The sequence below is a fragment of the Periophthalmus magnuspinnatus genome, chromosome 23, assembly GCF_009829125.3.
Source record: "Periophthalmus magnuspinnatus isolate fPerMag1 chromosome 23, fPerMag1.2.pri, whole genome shotgun sequence".
In the NCBI taxonomy this organism is placed as follows: domain Eukaryota; kingdom Metazoa; phylum Chordata; class Actinopteri; order Gobiiformes; family Gobiidae; genus Periophthalmus; species Periophthalmus magnuspinnatus.
In genome coordinates, this window is record NC_047148.1 from 4,509,308 (window position 1) to 4,526,193 (window position 16,886).

The 16,886-nt window shown below is 37.4% G+C and overlaps 1 protein-coding gene across 4 annotated transcripts in view; it reads right to left on the bottom strand.

Annotated features, from left to right (window-relative positions):
- The window catches only part of dock4b (dedicator of cytokinesis 4b), a 207,949-nt gene that overhangs the window by 127,639 nt on the left and 63,424 nt on the right, over positions 1-16,886 (bottom strand). For all 4 annotated transcript variants that reach the window (XM_055231425.1, XM_055231424.1, XM_055231423.1 and 1 more), the window contains exons 2-6: positions 14,225-14,308; positions 6,786-6,826; positions 4,821-4,876; positions 4,435-4,531; positions 3,148-3,296 (exon numbers count right to left, since the gene is read on the bottom strand). In XM_055231425.1, the coding sequence (XP_055087400.1) occupies positions 3,148-3,296; positions 4,435-4,531; positions 4,821-4,876; positions 6,786-6,826; positions 14,225-14,308 (427 nt within the window). The remainder of the gene's footprint in view (positions 1-3,147; positions 3,297-4,434; positions 4,532-4,820; positions 4,877-6,785; positions 6,827-14,224; positions 14,309-16,886) is intronic.

Sequence of the window (16,886 nt, forward strand, 5' to 3'; positions counted from 1 at the left end):
AGATGATCCTCCACCAGAAACTTCCAGAGTGCACCTTTAAATTAACCTCCCAGTGAAGAAAAAAACTTGATACTGTCACCAAATAGGAAATACTTGATGAAGCACTACCAGAAGTGAGGACTATCTGCTCTTGTGAGTGACTTGACAGGACACATGAGGACAGCCGAAGGGAATCAAAAGTGAAGGAAGGACACACAAACAAAGAAGTTGTGATATTTTCTCCCTAGCCTGCTCCCATGACAGGCACAGAGGGGCAGAAAAGATGGAGGGATAGTGGGAGAGCTGTCTGTGAGAGGATAGAGAGATGTGAGTGAGGACAGTGGCTGCAGGGAAGGCCACTACAAAAGGCAGAGAAGCAGGGGGGAGACGCTCAAGTCCAGCCAAGACCAATGAATAATTTAACAATATACCAGGCTGCAATAACTTTATATTACTCAGGAAAAAGTGCTTGGGGTGAGTGTGGATTTGAAGTATACAGCATAACACCGAGTAGTTCCTTTTTTATTTTTATGTCTTGCTTAATAAATATAATAATAGGTAGTCAGTTTTAGGGATGGACAATATATTGGTGCTAACAATGATTTGTGGGATTTGATATCAATCCACCTATTTAGTGCCCCCTTTTCTTTTTTTTCTCAGCCACTTTGAACCCATGGGTCTTGATAAACAGATTGGTGGATTAAAATGGATATAGAAAGGGAATCTAAAGCTAAAGAAGAGGCTGTATGCATGTTTATGCGATCATAAACAATACATCAAAGTATATTATATCACACAAGAATGCATTTTATAATACATTTTATACAGAAGTTTTAATTAGTAAATGTTTCTAGAAGCTATATACAATTTGAGGAACTTGCTAAAAGTAGATTAAAAAAATGTTGGCCACAATTGCAAGACAAATATCTAAATAGCTACTGGGGAGACTTTAAACCGGGACAAGGTGGCTTTTTTAATCTAACACACTTGGGATACAGACCTGAAAAAGACAGATGATGCTGTCGTCCAGAAGGAAGACAGTGCCAAAACATGTTTAAATCAGCTGATCCAACATGTCACAACAACATCATGTGACCACTCTGAGGAGTCCAAAACTGTCACTTATGAAAACAACGTAAACCTTCTTCTGAAAAAAGAATCTATTAAAAATAACTATATCTGAAATCATATCGTCTTAAAATCCATATTGGTTTCTTAATCAGTTTATTTTATAATTTTGTAATCTGAGAGAACTACCGGTACTCCTTAATGCTGTAAAAATGCTGACAGGTCACCAAAAATATCATCGAACAACAGTGATATTTGAAGTGGAAGTATTATAGTCCAAAATGTCACTGTAATATAATAATTATCAATATTCCCATAATGTTTGCTCATTTTGAGGCAAAACAAGTTGGATCATCTATTTCTCATTTCAGTAAAGTACAGTGTAATTTTTATTTTGGACTTATAATTTCCCAGAGCGACTTTATAATTCCAAAAAGGCTTACATGGATAATGGGCTATGGTCATATTGCGCTTCCAAATGTTTCTAAAAAAGCTCTGTAGTGTAAAACAGATCTTACATAAATTATTGATGTTGCTGTGTGGGTAATGCTGTTATGCTTTTAAATACTCCATAGTGCAAGTCCCTGGTTGATTTTGGGCCAGAAATCCATTAACGTTGCAATAAGGGCTCTGGGTGTAGACATAATAAAATGTATGAAGGATGGAGGCAGTCTGACTCATGCTTCTTACAATTAGATTAGCCTGAAGTTAGCAAAACAAATCAAACACAAAGTTGGATTTATGGAACTCTGCAGATTGGTTTAACCCTCATGAAACAGCGGTGGGTGGTAGTGACATTTACACAGTTACATTTACTTGAGAAATTTGATGAAACTGCACTTCTAAGAGCAGTTTTTGACATGATAATTTTATTTCTACTTGAGAATATTTTATTTTGTTACATTCCTATTTTTTGAAGCAATAGTCTATTAAGTAAAGTTTTTTGCTTACTGTTCCCTCTGTAAGTATGTTGTCTCTAGGTCTGGGGCGAGTGTTTGTCCACTGATCCGAAGGTTGGCGGTTCAAATCCACCTCTCAACTTAAACATCATTGGTTGAACAGTCAGATCCACTGACCCATAGGTTGTCATTGTGATTCTAGCTCCCACAGATGAAGGCTGTCGTTGGGTCCTTGGGCAAGACACTTAACCCACCTTGCCCCCAGTCTCTGTGCATGCATATATGTACATGTATATGAATGTGTGTGAATGCGTAAGTGGAATTTAGTTTTGAAATTGTGACCCATTTGAAAACTGAAACCTGGAAGTGCACTATTAGTGCACCCAAAAAGCTTTTATTAACTTGACAAATTACTTGGACTGCTATTCATTTTAGAAAATCACATTACTGTTAAGCTCGACTGGAAAAAGGTGTCTTGCCCTCTGCAGGTGGGTGGAGAGTTCCTGCCTCAAGTGGTGGAGTTCAAGTATCTCGGGATCTTGTTCACGAGTGAGGGAAGGATGGAACGCAAGATTGACAGGAGTGTGTCTGCAGTGATGTGGTCGCTGTATCAGCCCATTGTGATAAAGAAGGACAAGATTGCCAATACAAGCAGCCGAAATGGGTTTCCTCTGCAGGGTAGCTCTCTCCCTTAGAAATAGGGTGAGGAGCTCAGTCACGCAGGAGGAGCTCAGAGTAGAGTCGCTGCTCCTCCACATCGAGAGGAGATTACTTGGACATCTGTTCAGGATGCCTCCTGGACGCCTCCCTGGGGAGGTGTTCGGGGCATGTCCCACCGGAAGGAGGCCTCAGGGAAGACCCAGGATGCTGGAGGGACTATGTCTCGCGGTTAGCCTGGGAATGCCTTGGAGTCCCACCGGAGGAGCTGGAGGACGTGTTTGGGGTGAGGGAAGTCTGGGAGTCCCTGGTCAGACTACTGCCCTTCAAAACCCGGTCCCGGATAAGCAGAAGAAAATGGATGGATGCATACTACTCATTACATCTGATGGTGTAATAGTAATAATAGGGTAATCGTAATCATAATCCCAACTCGAATACGTTTTACAATTTACGGCTATACTCTCCACACCACTGTATATAAGATGCAATCAAACTAATTTGATTAACTCAGATTTTAGCCTTTTTCTTCCTGTGTACTCACTCATTGCCCCAGTCCAGTCGTGCAGTGATGTGCTGTTTGACGTCCCTCATGCGGTCGTGGGTGAGGTGCCCCACCAGCACCTGCCTCCTCAGGTCTAGGATCTCGTTCATTACGTGCCAAAGTCGGTGGAACAGATCACCCTCATTTTTCTGTGGGACAGGAAAACAGTAGGGCGGGATTAGAGTTAGGTATAGTATGAACTAGGCGTGCAGATATGCCAAAAAATGTATATCATGATATCCTTTGAGCCAGATCACGGTTAAAATTGTATGAAAATGTATGTAAAATTACTATCTTTATGTGGTTTTGTAGAGGTAACTAAATTCATCTGCTTCATATTTTATCCAATTGCTCAAATGTCCCTCAGCATCAGTGAGGCTGACCAATAGGAGGTGTGGGTGGCATAAAGTGCCTTCAAGAGAAAATTTGTGAATCACAACTGGAAAAAAGCATATTGTCACAATAATTAGATCACAATTCAATTTTTATCACTTTATAGCCCAGCCCTAGTCTCCAGACCCCTGCACATAGGGGCCCTACCTGACCAATGCTCACACATATTCCCAAACAAATGTCATTGGTATCAAAAGCACTTTGCAATGAAAACTCTCCAATTTTAAATAAGAAAACTAAAATGTATGAAAAGATAAAAAATGTTGAGCAAAACTTGAAAGGAATTTAAGAACCATGTCTCAACTTCATAAAAAGGTTGTTCTCGTTATATCTGTACCTTTCTTAATGAATGACTCGCCAATTTCCTCATATTAGTAAAATAATTTCTATGTAAAAAAAAAAAACCATAAAAAAAAACCAAACATACAGACAAACAGTTGTGCGGTGGTGCCATATTTTGTCCCAAAGATACAATTCAAATTGTTTTACTAACCTCAAATTACAATTACAGAAAATGCCTGACTGTGCAGCTAAATTAACAGACCACGTAAAAGGCCAAGAACAAGGGAGCCCAGAGAGAAGCAGACGGAGGACTTCACTGGATCTGTGCAAATTAGCTTCGCTGTCCCACTCCTACTGCGGAGAATTTATGTGCTTTGATCCAAGAGACTTCCTCATTTCAATAGAAATACCACATACAAGTCTTAATAGGCTACCAACAACATCAATTCCACTAATGAATGTATCACGGAGCAGATTCAACTGTTTGGGATTTGTGAATAACCTCGGGCTAAGTAAAAACCCTTGATGAGAAACCTACAAACGCAATTCACGTGAAGCACCAGCGCTATCTAAATCAATGCAGTGTGCATTTAAAGGAAATGGTTTTGTTACCACATAGAGCTGTTTCCACATGGCACCCCAGTCCCGAAGAGTGGAAGTCATTTCTGTGATAACAGTGTCTTCCACGGGGATGACGGTCTCAAATTGGCTGGAAAACAAAAAATACAGATTAGTTTTGTTCACGGTTGGCTTTTTAAAATGGTTAGTAAAACAGGGATATGTTTCTAAGTGTTGTTGTTGATCCTAACTTCACAGTAGTAAGTTAAATGTGCATTATGTAACTCTTCTGGTGGAGAGTCCGCTATGTGCTTGTTATTTCTTTGCCTGGAATGTTCCACAATATGGCATTAAAATGTGAGTATGGGTGCTGTTTCGGTATTTAATACATATGATTTTTGTTTATGGAAGGTTTTATGCAACACAGAAGATGAGCTTACCCTTTGTTTTTGATGTGGGCATTCTTCAAGTGGATGTAGTTGGCTGGAAAGATCCCCTTCAGACAGACCATAATGCACAGGTTAATGACAAGCCTGTGTTTTCCATTAGCACTTATGAGCTAACACGCTACAATACTGTACTATAATGCATATGCCGTGAGTGAAATTTCATGTGTCTTTATGGTACAACAATGAGAGAGGGGCACATGAAAGGTAAAAGCAAACTTAGAAATGTATGAATATGGTTGTAATGTTGATCAACTAAAAATCCCTACAATATTAAAGAAGGTATCTTTAAATGTATAACAGTGAATCCCAAAAACTCTAGTCTATATTTAGCTGACATTCTCTTTTCAGACTTGGTACTTTCCATATTCACACATTCTGTACAACGGGTGATTGACATTTGATTGCTGTCGGTCAGTCTGCCAGCTCTGTCAAATTCATTTCATAATGTACTCAATTACAAACCAGGAATTGACAGCATATCTATTCTATTCTATGTTTTAATTGTATAATCCAAGCATTTTTTTCATTCACCAATTCATCTAAAATTGATCCAGCATTGTCTATACCACAGCCTCCCTCTGCCTGTCAGATCCTCTCAGTCTTTAATGCAGTTAGACTAGACTGAAAACCCACATCTTCTCCCTGGCATTTAATACAAGCTAGACAGGATATCTTGGTGTCTTATTGTTCTTTCACTATGTATAGCATTATCTGTTTATTTGTTTTTTTTGGTAAACTTTTACATGATGCACTTTAGGCAGCTGAAGTTGTTTTTAAATGTGCTATATAAATAAACTTAAATTGAATGACCTGACCAGGTTAAGGTAAACTTTGTCCTCTGCATTTGACCCATCCTTCAATGCTGCTGACTTAGATTTAGGATTAGCCTAGCTAGAGGATTTTTATCATTTGTGCATGTTTTGGGATGATGAGGGAAACCAAAAGTGTTTGGAGGAGAATGTGCAAACTCCACTACCAAACTCAAGTTCAAGTCACGCATGATTTTGACTTTTTGAAAAGTACAAATAACAAAGCAGTCAGGATTTTTTTCTTTTAAAAAATTCTGCAAAACCTCAGAAACAGCTTTTCTAAATGGTGGAAAGGTGAGAGTAGTGCCCTATCTGGGTATTATTTTAGAGCAATAAAAAATCCTAAATAGTGCAAAAGAGATACATTAACGGGCCCATATTACACTTATTATTTTCTGATCCATCTATCCATCTATCTAAAACATACCTGGACTTGTGTATTGTTTCATTCACACATGTTTAACACACAGACACTGCATATTTAGGCTGAGTTCTTCTCTTAAGCAGAAAACATTCTGTTCCACCTTCTGATGTCATGTGGTAATACAGGAAGTCTGTTTTTTTTTAATTCCATAGACCTTCACTAGTAACATAATAATAATGATGGTAATTCCAGCCCTGAAATTGCCAATCTCCACTGAACAAAAGGCAAATGGTAGCTGTTAACATGAAAACTACCACTTCATGACATCACAAGGTGGAACAGAGCATTTTGAGCTTTGGAGATGTAGACAGACTAATAAAGGATATTGTTATTCAAACATGTGTGAATGAATCAAAACACAACTCCAGGTAGGTTATGATGAGGCAACAACATTCCAAAAGCTCACAAGAGTCAATTTGTGCCATATAGGGTCTGTTAGAACTGTTAATTTAGTGATGAGGCCTGGAATGTCTAATTACATTTATTGGATAAGTGTGTGTGCACACTTTTAAATACCCAGAGAAAACTAATTGTGCAGAAAACTGAATTATGCCACAGTATATAATTTTCTAGTTATTGCTATAATTAGTCCTTTCAGCTGTTCAGTCATTACAAGCGATTCATTATCTGTAATTAAAACATGATACCTGTCACAATGTGACACACAGATTCACACAATTGTTCTCAAGAGACTATGTCAATGAAGATATTAAACTTGATTACCTTGACATTGGGGTTCTTCAAGATGAATCCTCTGTACCAACCTGGAATTACAAAACACTTAGTGAACAGGCTCATTGTATATTTGACAGTAAAGACCTACTGTGCTTGTATCTCCTATATAGTTATAATCTATGACACCCATGGCCCATTATGTTATATTTGCACATTTTAAATCACAATATTCATTCAAACGACTTAATAAAAACAAGTCCATTGATTTCCATGTGGTGCCCAATGTGAGCGGATGTCGCAACAAACGTCATGCCTCGTGGAGCCGTGCTATGGATAGCTGCAGATCACGCTACTGAATAGAGAAAAATCCGTGAAAACTAAGACAATTAGACTGAAAAATTACTTAAGTGCAGAGCAGTTGGCATATACTAGTGCAGGTGAAAACGGGGATTGGTCGGCAAACATGCACCAGTCACTCCAAAAAACAAACTCGGGAGGGTAAATGAGAAGGGGAAACAACTATAACACGGTTAAAAGCTCTGAAAAGTCGATTTTGCAAAATAGGTCTGCTTTAACACAGCTAACCCAGGCTAGCTTTGCCTGATGAGTAACCCCGTCAACAGCTAATGAAAATGTCAGCATGATCTCATTAACAGTAGTGGAAGTATTAAATATGGGCTTCCTGAAACCACAAACCAAAACGTGGCACTGGAAAATGCATTGACACTGAGCAAGGAGAGAGGTAAAAATCAAAGAACACATTATCAATTGCTAAAGCAGGTGTGAAAAATAGAATATGAAGCTCATGTTCTTATGCAAAGCCAGACATATTATACATAATACACATGCTAAAAGTATTACGCATTGGGTTCCCAAATTGATACCCAGATACTACTCATTTGTCAAGGTTTTCTAAAGTTGTATGAGAGTTGTATGATAGAGACTTTTAGAAAAATTGCATTATATTATGTACATTTATTACTTGTATGCATATGGTAAGCATCAATGCATCTTACGTTGTTTTTTTTTGTTTTGAATCACAATTCTAGTAATTCTATTTTTGTACAACATTTAGCAGGCCTATATTACAATATTTTCTAATTTATAACATTGTTTCCTCATCACAACATATCTGGATTTGTGTTTTGCTTCATTCACATATGTTTAACACACAAACCCTGCATATTTAGGCCGAGTTCTCTCACTTTGTGATGTCATGTGGTAACACAGGGAGTGCTCCACAGTGTTTCTAAACTCCATACACCTTCACTAGAATCATTTGGATCATTTCAGCCCTGAAAGTGCCAATCTTTACTGAACAAAAAAATAAAAGTTAGCTGTTAACTTGAAAACCACCATTTCATGAACTCACAAGTCGGAATAGAGCATTTTGAGCTTTGGAGATGTAGAGAGAATAATGATGATAAAAGATTACTCAAACATATGTGAATGAAACAAAACACAACTCCAGGTATGTTTTTGAAGAGGTAACATTATAATATGGTTTATAGCTCACGAGTCAGTTTTGTGTAATACAGGACCTTTGCAGGACTTTGTAGGACTGATATCTTTGGGTACTTAATGTACAGTGCTTAATTCTGGTTTGCAAAATGTAAAAAAAAAAAATCTACACTATTATTTATACACTATAGTTGGGTACTATTTCATAACTCAAGTGCTCAAATAAAACCATTCTGAATTAATAATGAATGACTGCAAAATGACTGCTATTTTTTCCTGTGTGAATGGTTGATCAGAGGTAAAGTATCGCAGAACGTTCCTTTATGGAAGATATTTGGACTATTTCCTGCTCCAGTCATTTGTTCAGGATCAGAGGCCAAGCTGCGTGACAGATCTTACACAAAATGGCAGAGTATGATGGAAACTAATAGTGTTGGGGAAGGGGCCATTATGCTGTAATACTTCTTAAACGTGGTTTTGTATTTATATGCCTCATTCCCTACAATCGCAGTTAGCAGCAAGTAGAAAGACGAGGATAATAGGAGCAATAGAAATAAATGTGCCGTTTGGGCCAATTCAATTATTTATAAAACCAAGCAATTACTGCTTTGCGAGTAAGCTTTCATAAAAGCATAATTATCTTCACTAACACTTGTCACAGCAAACTATATGTGTGTAGTGTTTCACTGATTCTACATGTTTCAGCCATCTCCATTTATTCAGGCTTGGGACATCTTGGACTCTGGGTTAAGTGATTAATTATAAAAGTACATTTTTGACATTGTATTACATTGTATTATGTATGTATGTATCTATGTATGTATGTCTCTAGCTTTCCATTTATCTATCTATGTATTTATCCATCTATCTACCTATCTATTACTTCGTGGTATAAAAAAGCAGCAAGAATGGGCAACACTTAATATGCCAAATACAGAAATTGCAGTGAATAAAGTACACAAAGATACTGGTATAGTTATTATTTATTATGTTTAATACTATCACCCTCCACAATACAAAAGCAATAAACAAAGTATGACTATCTCCATACTATCACAGCATTAATCCTGTCCATCTCTAGCCTATACAGAAAAAGGTAACCATCAAATACCCATTTACTTCCTTCAAATACTGAGCCATCCCTTCAAGACACCAAAAACGTTTAACTTTACATACTCAGCCCATAATAGAATGAAAATGAATCCTAGTATTTCTATGGACAAAATCAATTACTGCTGAGCTCTGTATGCTAGCAGGGGCCATGTGTCAGTTATGGCCACACGCCGTCCAATGGTGCAGTGAAGTGCCAACAGCATAAACACAAGGCCGAGCTATTAGTGTGCCTCTGTGTTGTCACCAAGCTCTTTCTCTCTCTCTCTCTCTTCATCTCTCTCTTCCCCCACTGACTGCTGGCAGGATTTTCATTTTGTTCCTCCCCTTTGGGCCAAGCATTCCACAGGCTCTGCTATTGTTTTCTTCCTCATGAGTGTTTTACCGCACTCCTCCACACATGTTCGGTTTCCATGCTTCTTGGGGGCATGGCATTGACTTACATTCATTTCCTGGAAGCTGATAATAACCTGAATTACAGTTACTATAGGTCTAAACCTTGGTCTTAACCTATTTTAAGCTATATCTGAACTTAAATCATATTACGGATCTAATGATGAAGGATTTGCGTCATGGGGGACCAGATTTTAGTTTTCATAAGGGAGGCAAGTCCCCCGTGAGTATGTATACAGATTGTATTTCTGCACAATGTGATAAATACCGTTTAAATGAGTGGGTGGTGTGTGGGGGCTGGCCTTTATGCTGGCTGTTTGGATTCCCATATATGTGTTTAAATCTTGAAAACAGGAAGTGAGAACAACTAAGCCAAGACCTTCGGAAACAGTAGTGTGAGTGTTTTGTAGCAAAGAATACTTAATTTTGCAACTAATAAAAACATGTACTCATGTCCCAGAATAGAAGAAAAACAGGCTGGGAAAATTATTATAATGTCAAGAAGAGGAACTAGTAAAACTCAATGAACCTTGCAACCTTGAAACTTGTAACCTTGAAAGTTGATTATTTAAAAGTGCACTGTGTAGTGTTTCTAGTGGGGGATTCACCCATTACTTGTCTCCATGGAGAGGTTATTGTTTTGCCAGATATAGCATTACATTTCTAAGTTGCATTTATTCAGTTACAGGGATTGAAAAGCATGCATTGTTACTGTTAGTGGGCTCATCTCTCCTTAGATCTGACTTGTAATTTGGCCACACTGTGCCACCTGGTTGTCTCCATGAAGATAGCTGATTTTAGTGCCATACTGTGGAACATTTCAGGCACAGCAAAAGCATTTCCATGGAGGTAAACCCTCTCCCAAAAAGTTGCACAGGTACAGTTTAACTTTGGTTTCCTTTCCTTCTTCAGATCTGCAAGCCTTTTTGTTTTCCTACTTTCTTTTAACCGCTGGATTATATTTGAACTGGAGTTGTGTTTTGCTTCATTCACACGTTTGAGTAATCCTTTATTATTAGGCTGTCAACATCTCCAAACTTCAAAATGCTTTTTTCCACCTTGTGACGTCATGAAGCGCTAGTTTTCAAGCTAATTTACCACAGTGGAGTACTTCCTGTATTACCACATGACATTACAAGGTGGAACAGAGTGTTTTCTGTCTGAGAGAAGAACTCAGCCTAAATATGGAGAGTTTGTGTGTTAAACACGTGTGAATGAAACAAAACACCAGTCCAAGCATGTTTGTGATGAGGAAACAACATTATAATATAGATCAGAAAATAGCGCAATACGGGCCCTTTAAACTAAAAAAAGTGAGTTAAGTCTATCAGGAAGCAGCAGTAGAGGAGAAAAACAGATTGAGTATGGGAAGGAAAATGTGAAGCCGAAGCACAGGAAACCGTAACAAACCTGAGCTTCCGTGCATCTCCGTCACAGACACAATGCAGCTCATTTGAACCAAAGGTAACAGGTCCATTGGTTTCACTGCAGTCATTAGAGCTTCCCCTGCACCAAAGCCAAGTGTTCTCAAGCTTGTGTTAGTTTAATTATACTTCATACCTGTCATTACCTAATGGAAGGAAATCTGCAAATGCAATAGCTTCCCTGCAGCAGTAATTGAAAAACGCAGTAATGATAATGTTTACAGAGAGCAAGAGCTGACTGGTTAAGCAAATAGGATTTTTCACTTTAAGCCTTTAAGTCTCTACAATGCAATATAGTCTGTAGCTGTCTATTCAAGAAAATGTCACAATGCAATTTACTAATATACCCAAATTGAATGCCATAAGGGATTTAATGTAAAACTAAATAGTATATATATTTTAATTAAAAAAAAAAAAAAAAAAAAAAACTCTTAAAAAGGTTGCATGTATAGCAGAGAGGAAGAGCTGACTGTTTAAGCAATTAGGATTTTTCACTTTAAGCCTGTCTCTACAATGTAATAATAATGTCATGATGCAATTTACTAATACACCCAAATTGAATGTCATAAGGAAGCCATAGTAACTAACAACTACTAAACCTTTTGTGATTGACAACTACAGGCCTATTACAACTACAGGCCTATTAGTATATTACATGCAGCATCAAAAATCTTGGAGAAAACAATTAGAGAACAGTTAATAGAGCATTTAAACGACAATAATTTCTTACATCCAATGCAATTTGGCTTTCACAGCAATCCTCCTATCCTTCTGTCCAAGATCTCTCAGTACCATCTTTCCATTGATGCATAACATTAGGTCAAATCGTATCTCTCAGGTCGGGTACAGTGTGTAAGAATAAACAATTTAATGTCTTCTCTGCAGCCTTGTACAACGGGTGTCCCACACGGGTCAATTCTGGGGCCCTTTATATATTAACCCTTTAAGGATTGAGCACACTATGGGCCAGTATAGGTCACCTAGACTTTTATATTTTTGTTAGCCATAAAAATCATATTAAAGGAAGTATCAGAATTTACTGCATTTTTTTACACATCTACTTCTATTTTACACTTTCATATGTATTTTTTCTTTTAAGCATTGAATAAATGACTGTGAAAATCTGACGGAAAAATATTTAAATAGCCCCGTGCCTCCGGTTTTGAGACGCTGTTTGAATTTACATGAGAGCACGACTGGTTGCGGAGTTACGCTGCTGGAAAGTCCGCATCCGCGCGCTATCGCCGACGATAGGATCCGACGCTATAGGGTTAATGACTCAGCCCTGTGCACAGATGTATACATCATCATGTATGCAGATGATGCTGTCATCTACAAACATGGAAGGGATCCACAGCAAGTGGCCACCACATTATCTTCAGCTATGGACAAAATTGGTAATTGGCTCCAACTTTCATGTCTGACACTAAACAAAACAGTTGGTATGTACCAAAACTGACAGAATTAAAGATATGCCCAGCATCCTTTTTACTCCTTAACGGAGTAAAAATAAATATTGTAACAGAGACAAAGTACCTATGGGTTCATTTGGACCAGACTTTGTCATTCAAAAAGCATATAAAAAAGTACGCAACCTAATCCGATACAACATCTCTTCCCTAAGACACATGAGGAACAGCTTGACACTAGAGGCCGCTTTCACATATTTCATGCCATGATTATCCCACATATGACCTACTGTGTGTCCTGCTGGTCTCAGGCCAATGAGAGTGACTCAAACCTCTGAGATCCATCTACAATCAGGCATTAAAGGCACTCAATAAAAAAAACCTTCATTACCACTGTAATATGCTGAGTAAATATAAAATGTTCAGTTACGACAGTTTAATTTTGTATTCAAAACTAAATTTTGTATTCAAAACAAAATTTATTCAAAATTATTAATAATGCAGCTCCCCCTACTTTGAAAAAATGTATTAAACTTTCTTCTGAACAAACTACCCGATCCACTCGGCCCTCTGTGAACCAAAATTGCATAGTTCCAAAAAGATCCTCGGCCTTTGCTCAGGCAGCCTTTCATTTCAAACCATCAGACAGTGAAAGCAGCTTCCAGACAGTCTGAAATTGTCTGTAGATTTGAATAATTTTACTACAAATTTGAAAAAGCACATTTTAGATGATCAAGCGTGTCTACACCAGACTAGTTAATTTCAATTGTTCTGTCTCACTGTAAAACCTCCACATATTTGATTTTTTAAGTTGGTTTGGCCTGTAGAAAGCATACTGTATTGGACATGGGGACATTTATTATATTTTACTGCTAATGTCAATGATGAACTGTTCATCTTATAATGTCACTGTAATGAAATGTGTGTTTTACTGTGTGTTCACCTGCCCAGGAACTGCACATGGAAAGTAGCAGTAGCTAAATCTGGTACAAATCATCTCTTCTTTTGTTAGAATAATGAATTTGTACATGGTCCCTGACAAATAAATAATAAACAAAGAAACAAAGATATAATACATGCCATAGTAATTAAGATTTAAAACTAAATAGTATATATTTTAAATTTTAAAAACTCCTCAATAGGTTGCATATATAACAGAAAGTTATCTTACCGTTAAAGAAGACATTGTGCTTGAACCTACTTTATAGTTCTAATCTATACTGAAGTTTGCTGGTGTTAGAAAACGGCAGTGTCCAACAGGAGCTGATGTCGCCGTAAACGTTATAGCAATAAAGATCCGTGGAGCTGTCAGCACCTCCTATGGATAGCTGCACATCACACTAGCGAGCACCAGATTTTTTTTCATCTGAACCAAAATGACAAAAAAATGCTGCCAAATCCTATGCATATCATCGATTAAGAAAATAAAATTGGAGGACAAAGTAAATACAGAGCTTGGTTTTGATCAACAATATGGCTTCTTGAAAATAAGCGATAAAAGATTGCTAAACATGCACGAATCACTCCAAATCCAATTATGAGAGGGTAAATGAGAAGGAGAAACGTGGATTCTGGATTTTGTATAATAGGTCTGCTTTAAATAAAAAAAAAAAAATTGAAGTTATTGTATTTGTAGAATCCAGAATGTATGCTCTTCAAAAGGTTTGTTATGCTGTGTTTTGCCTGTTACCTTCGCATTTCTCCAGAATCTGCACCGTGTCTCCAATTTCCAGTGGGAGGCCATGTTGGACGGTCCCTCGGAAACTGGCCAGCACTGCAACAACAACAGAAGACATAACATTAAAAGTAGAAATGGGACAACCTGCTCGTCTTCAGTGAGATAAGTTTAATGCCACTGCGGAACATTCCAGGCAAAGAGAGCAAGAGCTGGAAGCAAGCATGCAAATGGAACAATTTTTGTACTGCGAAAACACTAATGCGAAGCTAAGGTTGAAGATATGTAAACAAGTGAATAGTCAGCATAGGTGAACCCAAATCAAAAGTGTCTAAACTCTTTTGCACTTAAAAGAGCACGTAAGAGCCTTACAAAGACGCTCAGGTAAACCCATTGTATAAACTTGAATCAATACTGCAAAGCTTTTATGAAATGATAGAAAAAGACACTAATATCATTATGAGGTTCAGGTGCATGGTTATATTCATCTTATCAGGGAGGCTATAGACATAATGTCCCACAAGATGACCAATCGAAACCCACACGAGTAATAAATAATATGACTGGAAGCATACAACATCTGCGTTTGACCCACGCAGTTTATAATCAAGATAATTCATATTGCCAGTTCAGTTAGCATAACCGCAAAAAAACTGGTGGAGGCAAAATGATAGAAATGTATTAAGTAATAGAGATAACAGTATGCAGACAAATCGCATTGCCTGGTACATCGGCCCAATTTAAAATGGAACAATCAGAACAACAGATCCCTGTAAAATATATCGATGAAGCAAATGTTGGCATAGAGAGGCCTTCATGACCTATCCGTTTCTCTGAGTGGTCATCAAAACAAAGGTCATTTGACTATGCTTCTGATTTCCACTTTCTCAACATACACACTACCAGTCGAACTCATTCTGTGTTTTTTTTTACTACTTTCTACATTTTACATACAAACAGAAGACATCACTTATATGAGGAAAGAGATCTGGAATTATATAGCAAAGAAAAAAGGTAATAACGGTGATAAATGCCTATACCGTGCTTCATATATTTGTAGAAAAGTATAACATTGAGCGGGTGTGTCCAAACGTTTGACTGGTAGTGTAAATGAAAGTTGGGGTACTTGATATTCAACCTGTTCGTACATTGGTACATTGTTTTCACCTGAATTATTTTATTGGGCATTTGTACATCACCTGTGCAGAAGGAAACCACAGCTTCACTGGAACTTAAGCTCTGATTTTTGTTTTTCAAGACGCCCCTCTCTGGGGATCAGGCTAAAAAATAAAGCGTTTCATTTCTTTGCCAGAAGCCCTCATTCCGTTTACCTGAACACAGCCCAAACTGCTCTGAGACTGTCCCCCACTCGAGAGGGCTTACATTTAATCCTGAGCAATTTAAACACACTTTGAGCTGTACCCAGAGACAGCTAGTTCAAAGTCTGTGGATACAACAGTGAGTTTCAAGGCGGTAGACCAATAAATACAGATCCAGTACTGTGAAATATTCATAGGACTACAGGAGTACTCACAATAAATGGAAATTAGCGAAAGAATTATTAGTCTTGAAATGAAAAATAATGTGCCCACGTATGTATAAACACTGCTAACTCTGTAGTTTAGAACTCCTCAACTGTTCTGAAATGCATGAGTCTTGTATTAGCTTAGCAGGTCATTTCAGTTGATGCTACTGGATATGCTAAATATAAAACATGAATTGCAAATCTACATGTGATCGCAAATCTAATCAGAAAAAAAATTAATTAAAAATACGGCTCTACATAAATATATTGTGTGCATGATAAAACACAACAAAAGGACAAAGAAACAAGAAAAGTTCTGAAAATTTTCAATAAAGCCACAAAATAATCTTAGAATTTTTGAGAAAAGGGATGGGATTTTTGGTTGGTTTCCTCATCTCTATTATGACTGTAGCAATTAGCAAAGGATGCAATTATGTAATGTTGATTGCAAATTGGTATGAAGATACTACCTGCATGATAAAATACATCAAAAGGGGCTAAGTAACTAGAAACATTTGGAACATTTTAATCAAACCACAAGATGATCTTAAAAAAATAGGGATGGGATTTTTGATTGGCTTCCTTATCTCTATTCTGACAATTAGTGGCAATTAGCAAACAATGCAATTACTTAACGTCTGCAAATTAGTATAATAGTACAATATACACATGGTAAAACACAACAACAAAAGGACTAAGAAGCATTTGGAACATTTTCAGTGGAGCCACAAAATCATCTTCTCAAGAATTCCGAAGAAAAGGAAAAACATTGGATTTTTGGTCAATTTCCCCATCTTGATGGCACAGCAGATGTTTCTGTCAGGACATTTAATTTGCCATTTTCATCCATTTTACTATGACTACATGCACATAACATCTCATTACCATGGCACCTGTCAGCAGATGGAATATATTAGGCAACATGATTGTTTATACTAAAAACCAAAGAGTGACTCATTCTCAGTGAAAGCAGTATTAATGTACTTATTTTTGTATGCCTTACACCATTAAACAATGGCATGAGGATTAATTTATGAATTGCACATAGAAGTAATTGGAGAGATGGCTGCTGGCATCACATGAGTGGTGTAAGAGGAGGTCCTAAATATTTTATAAAATTACAAATTTTACTGTGATGAGGTGGAATGTGTG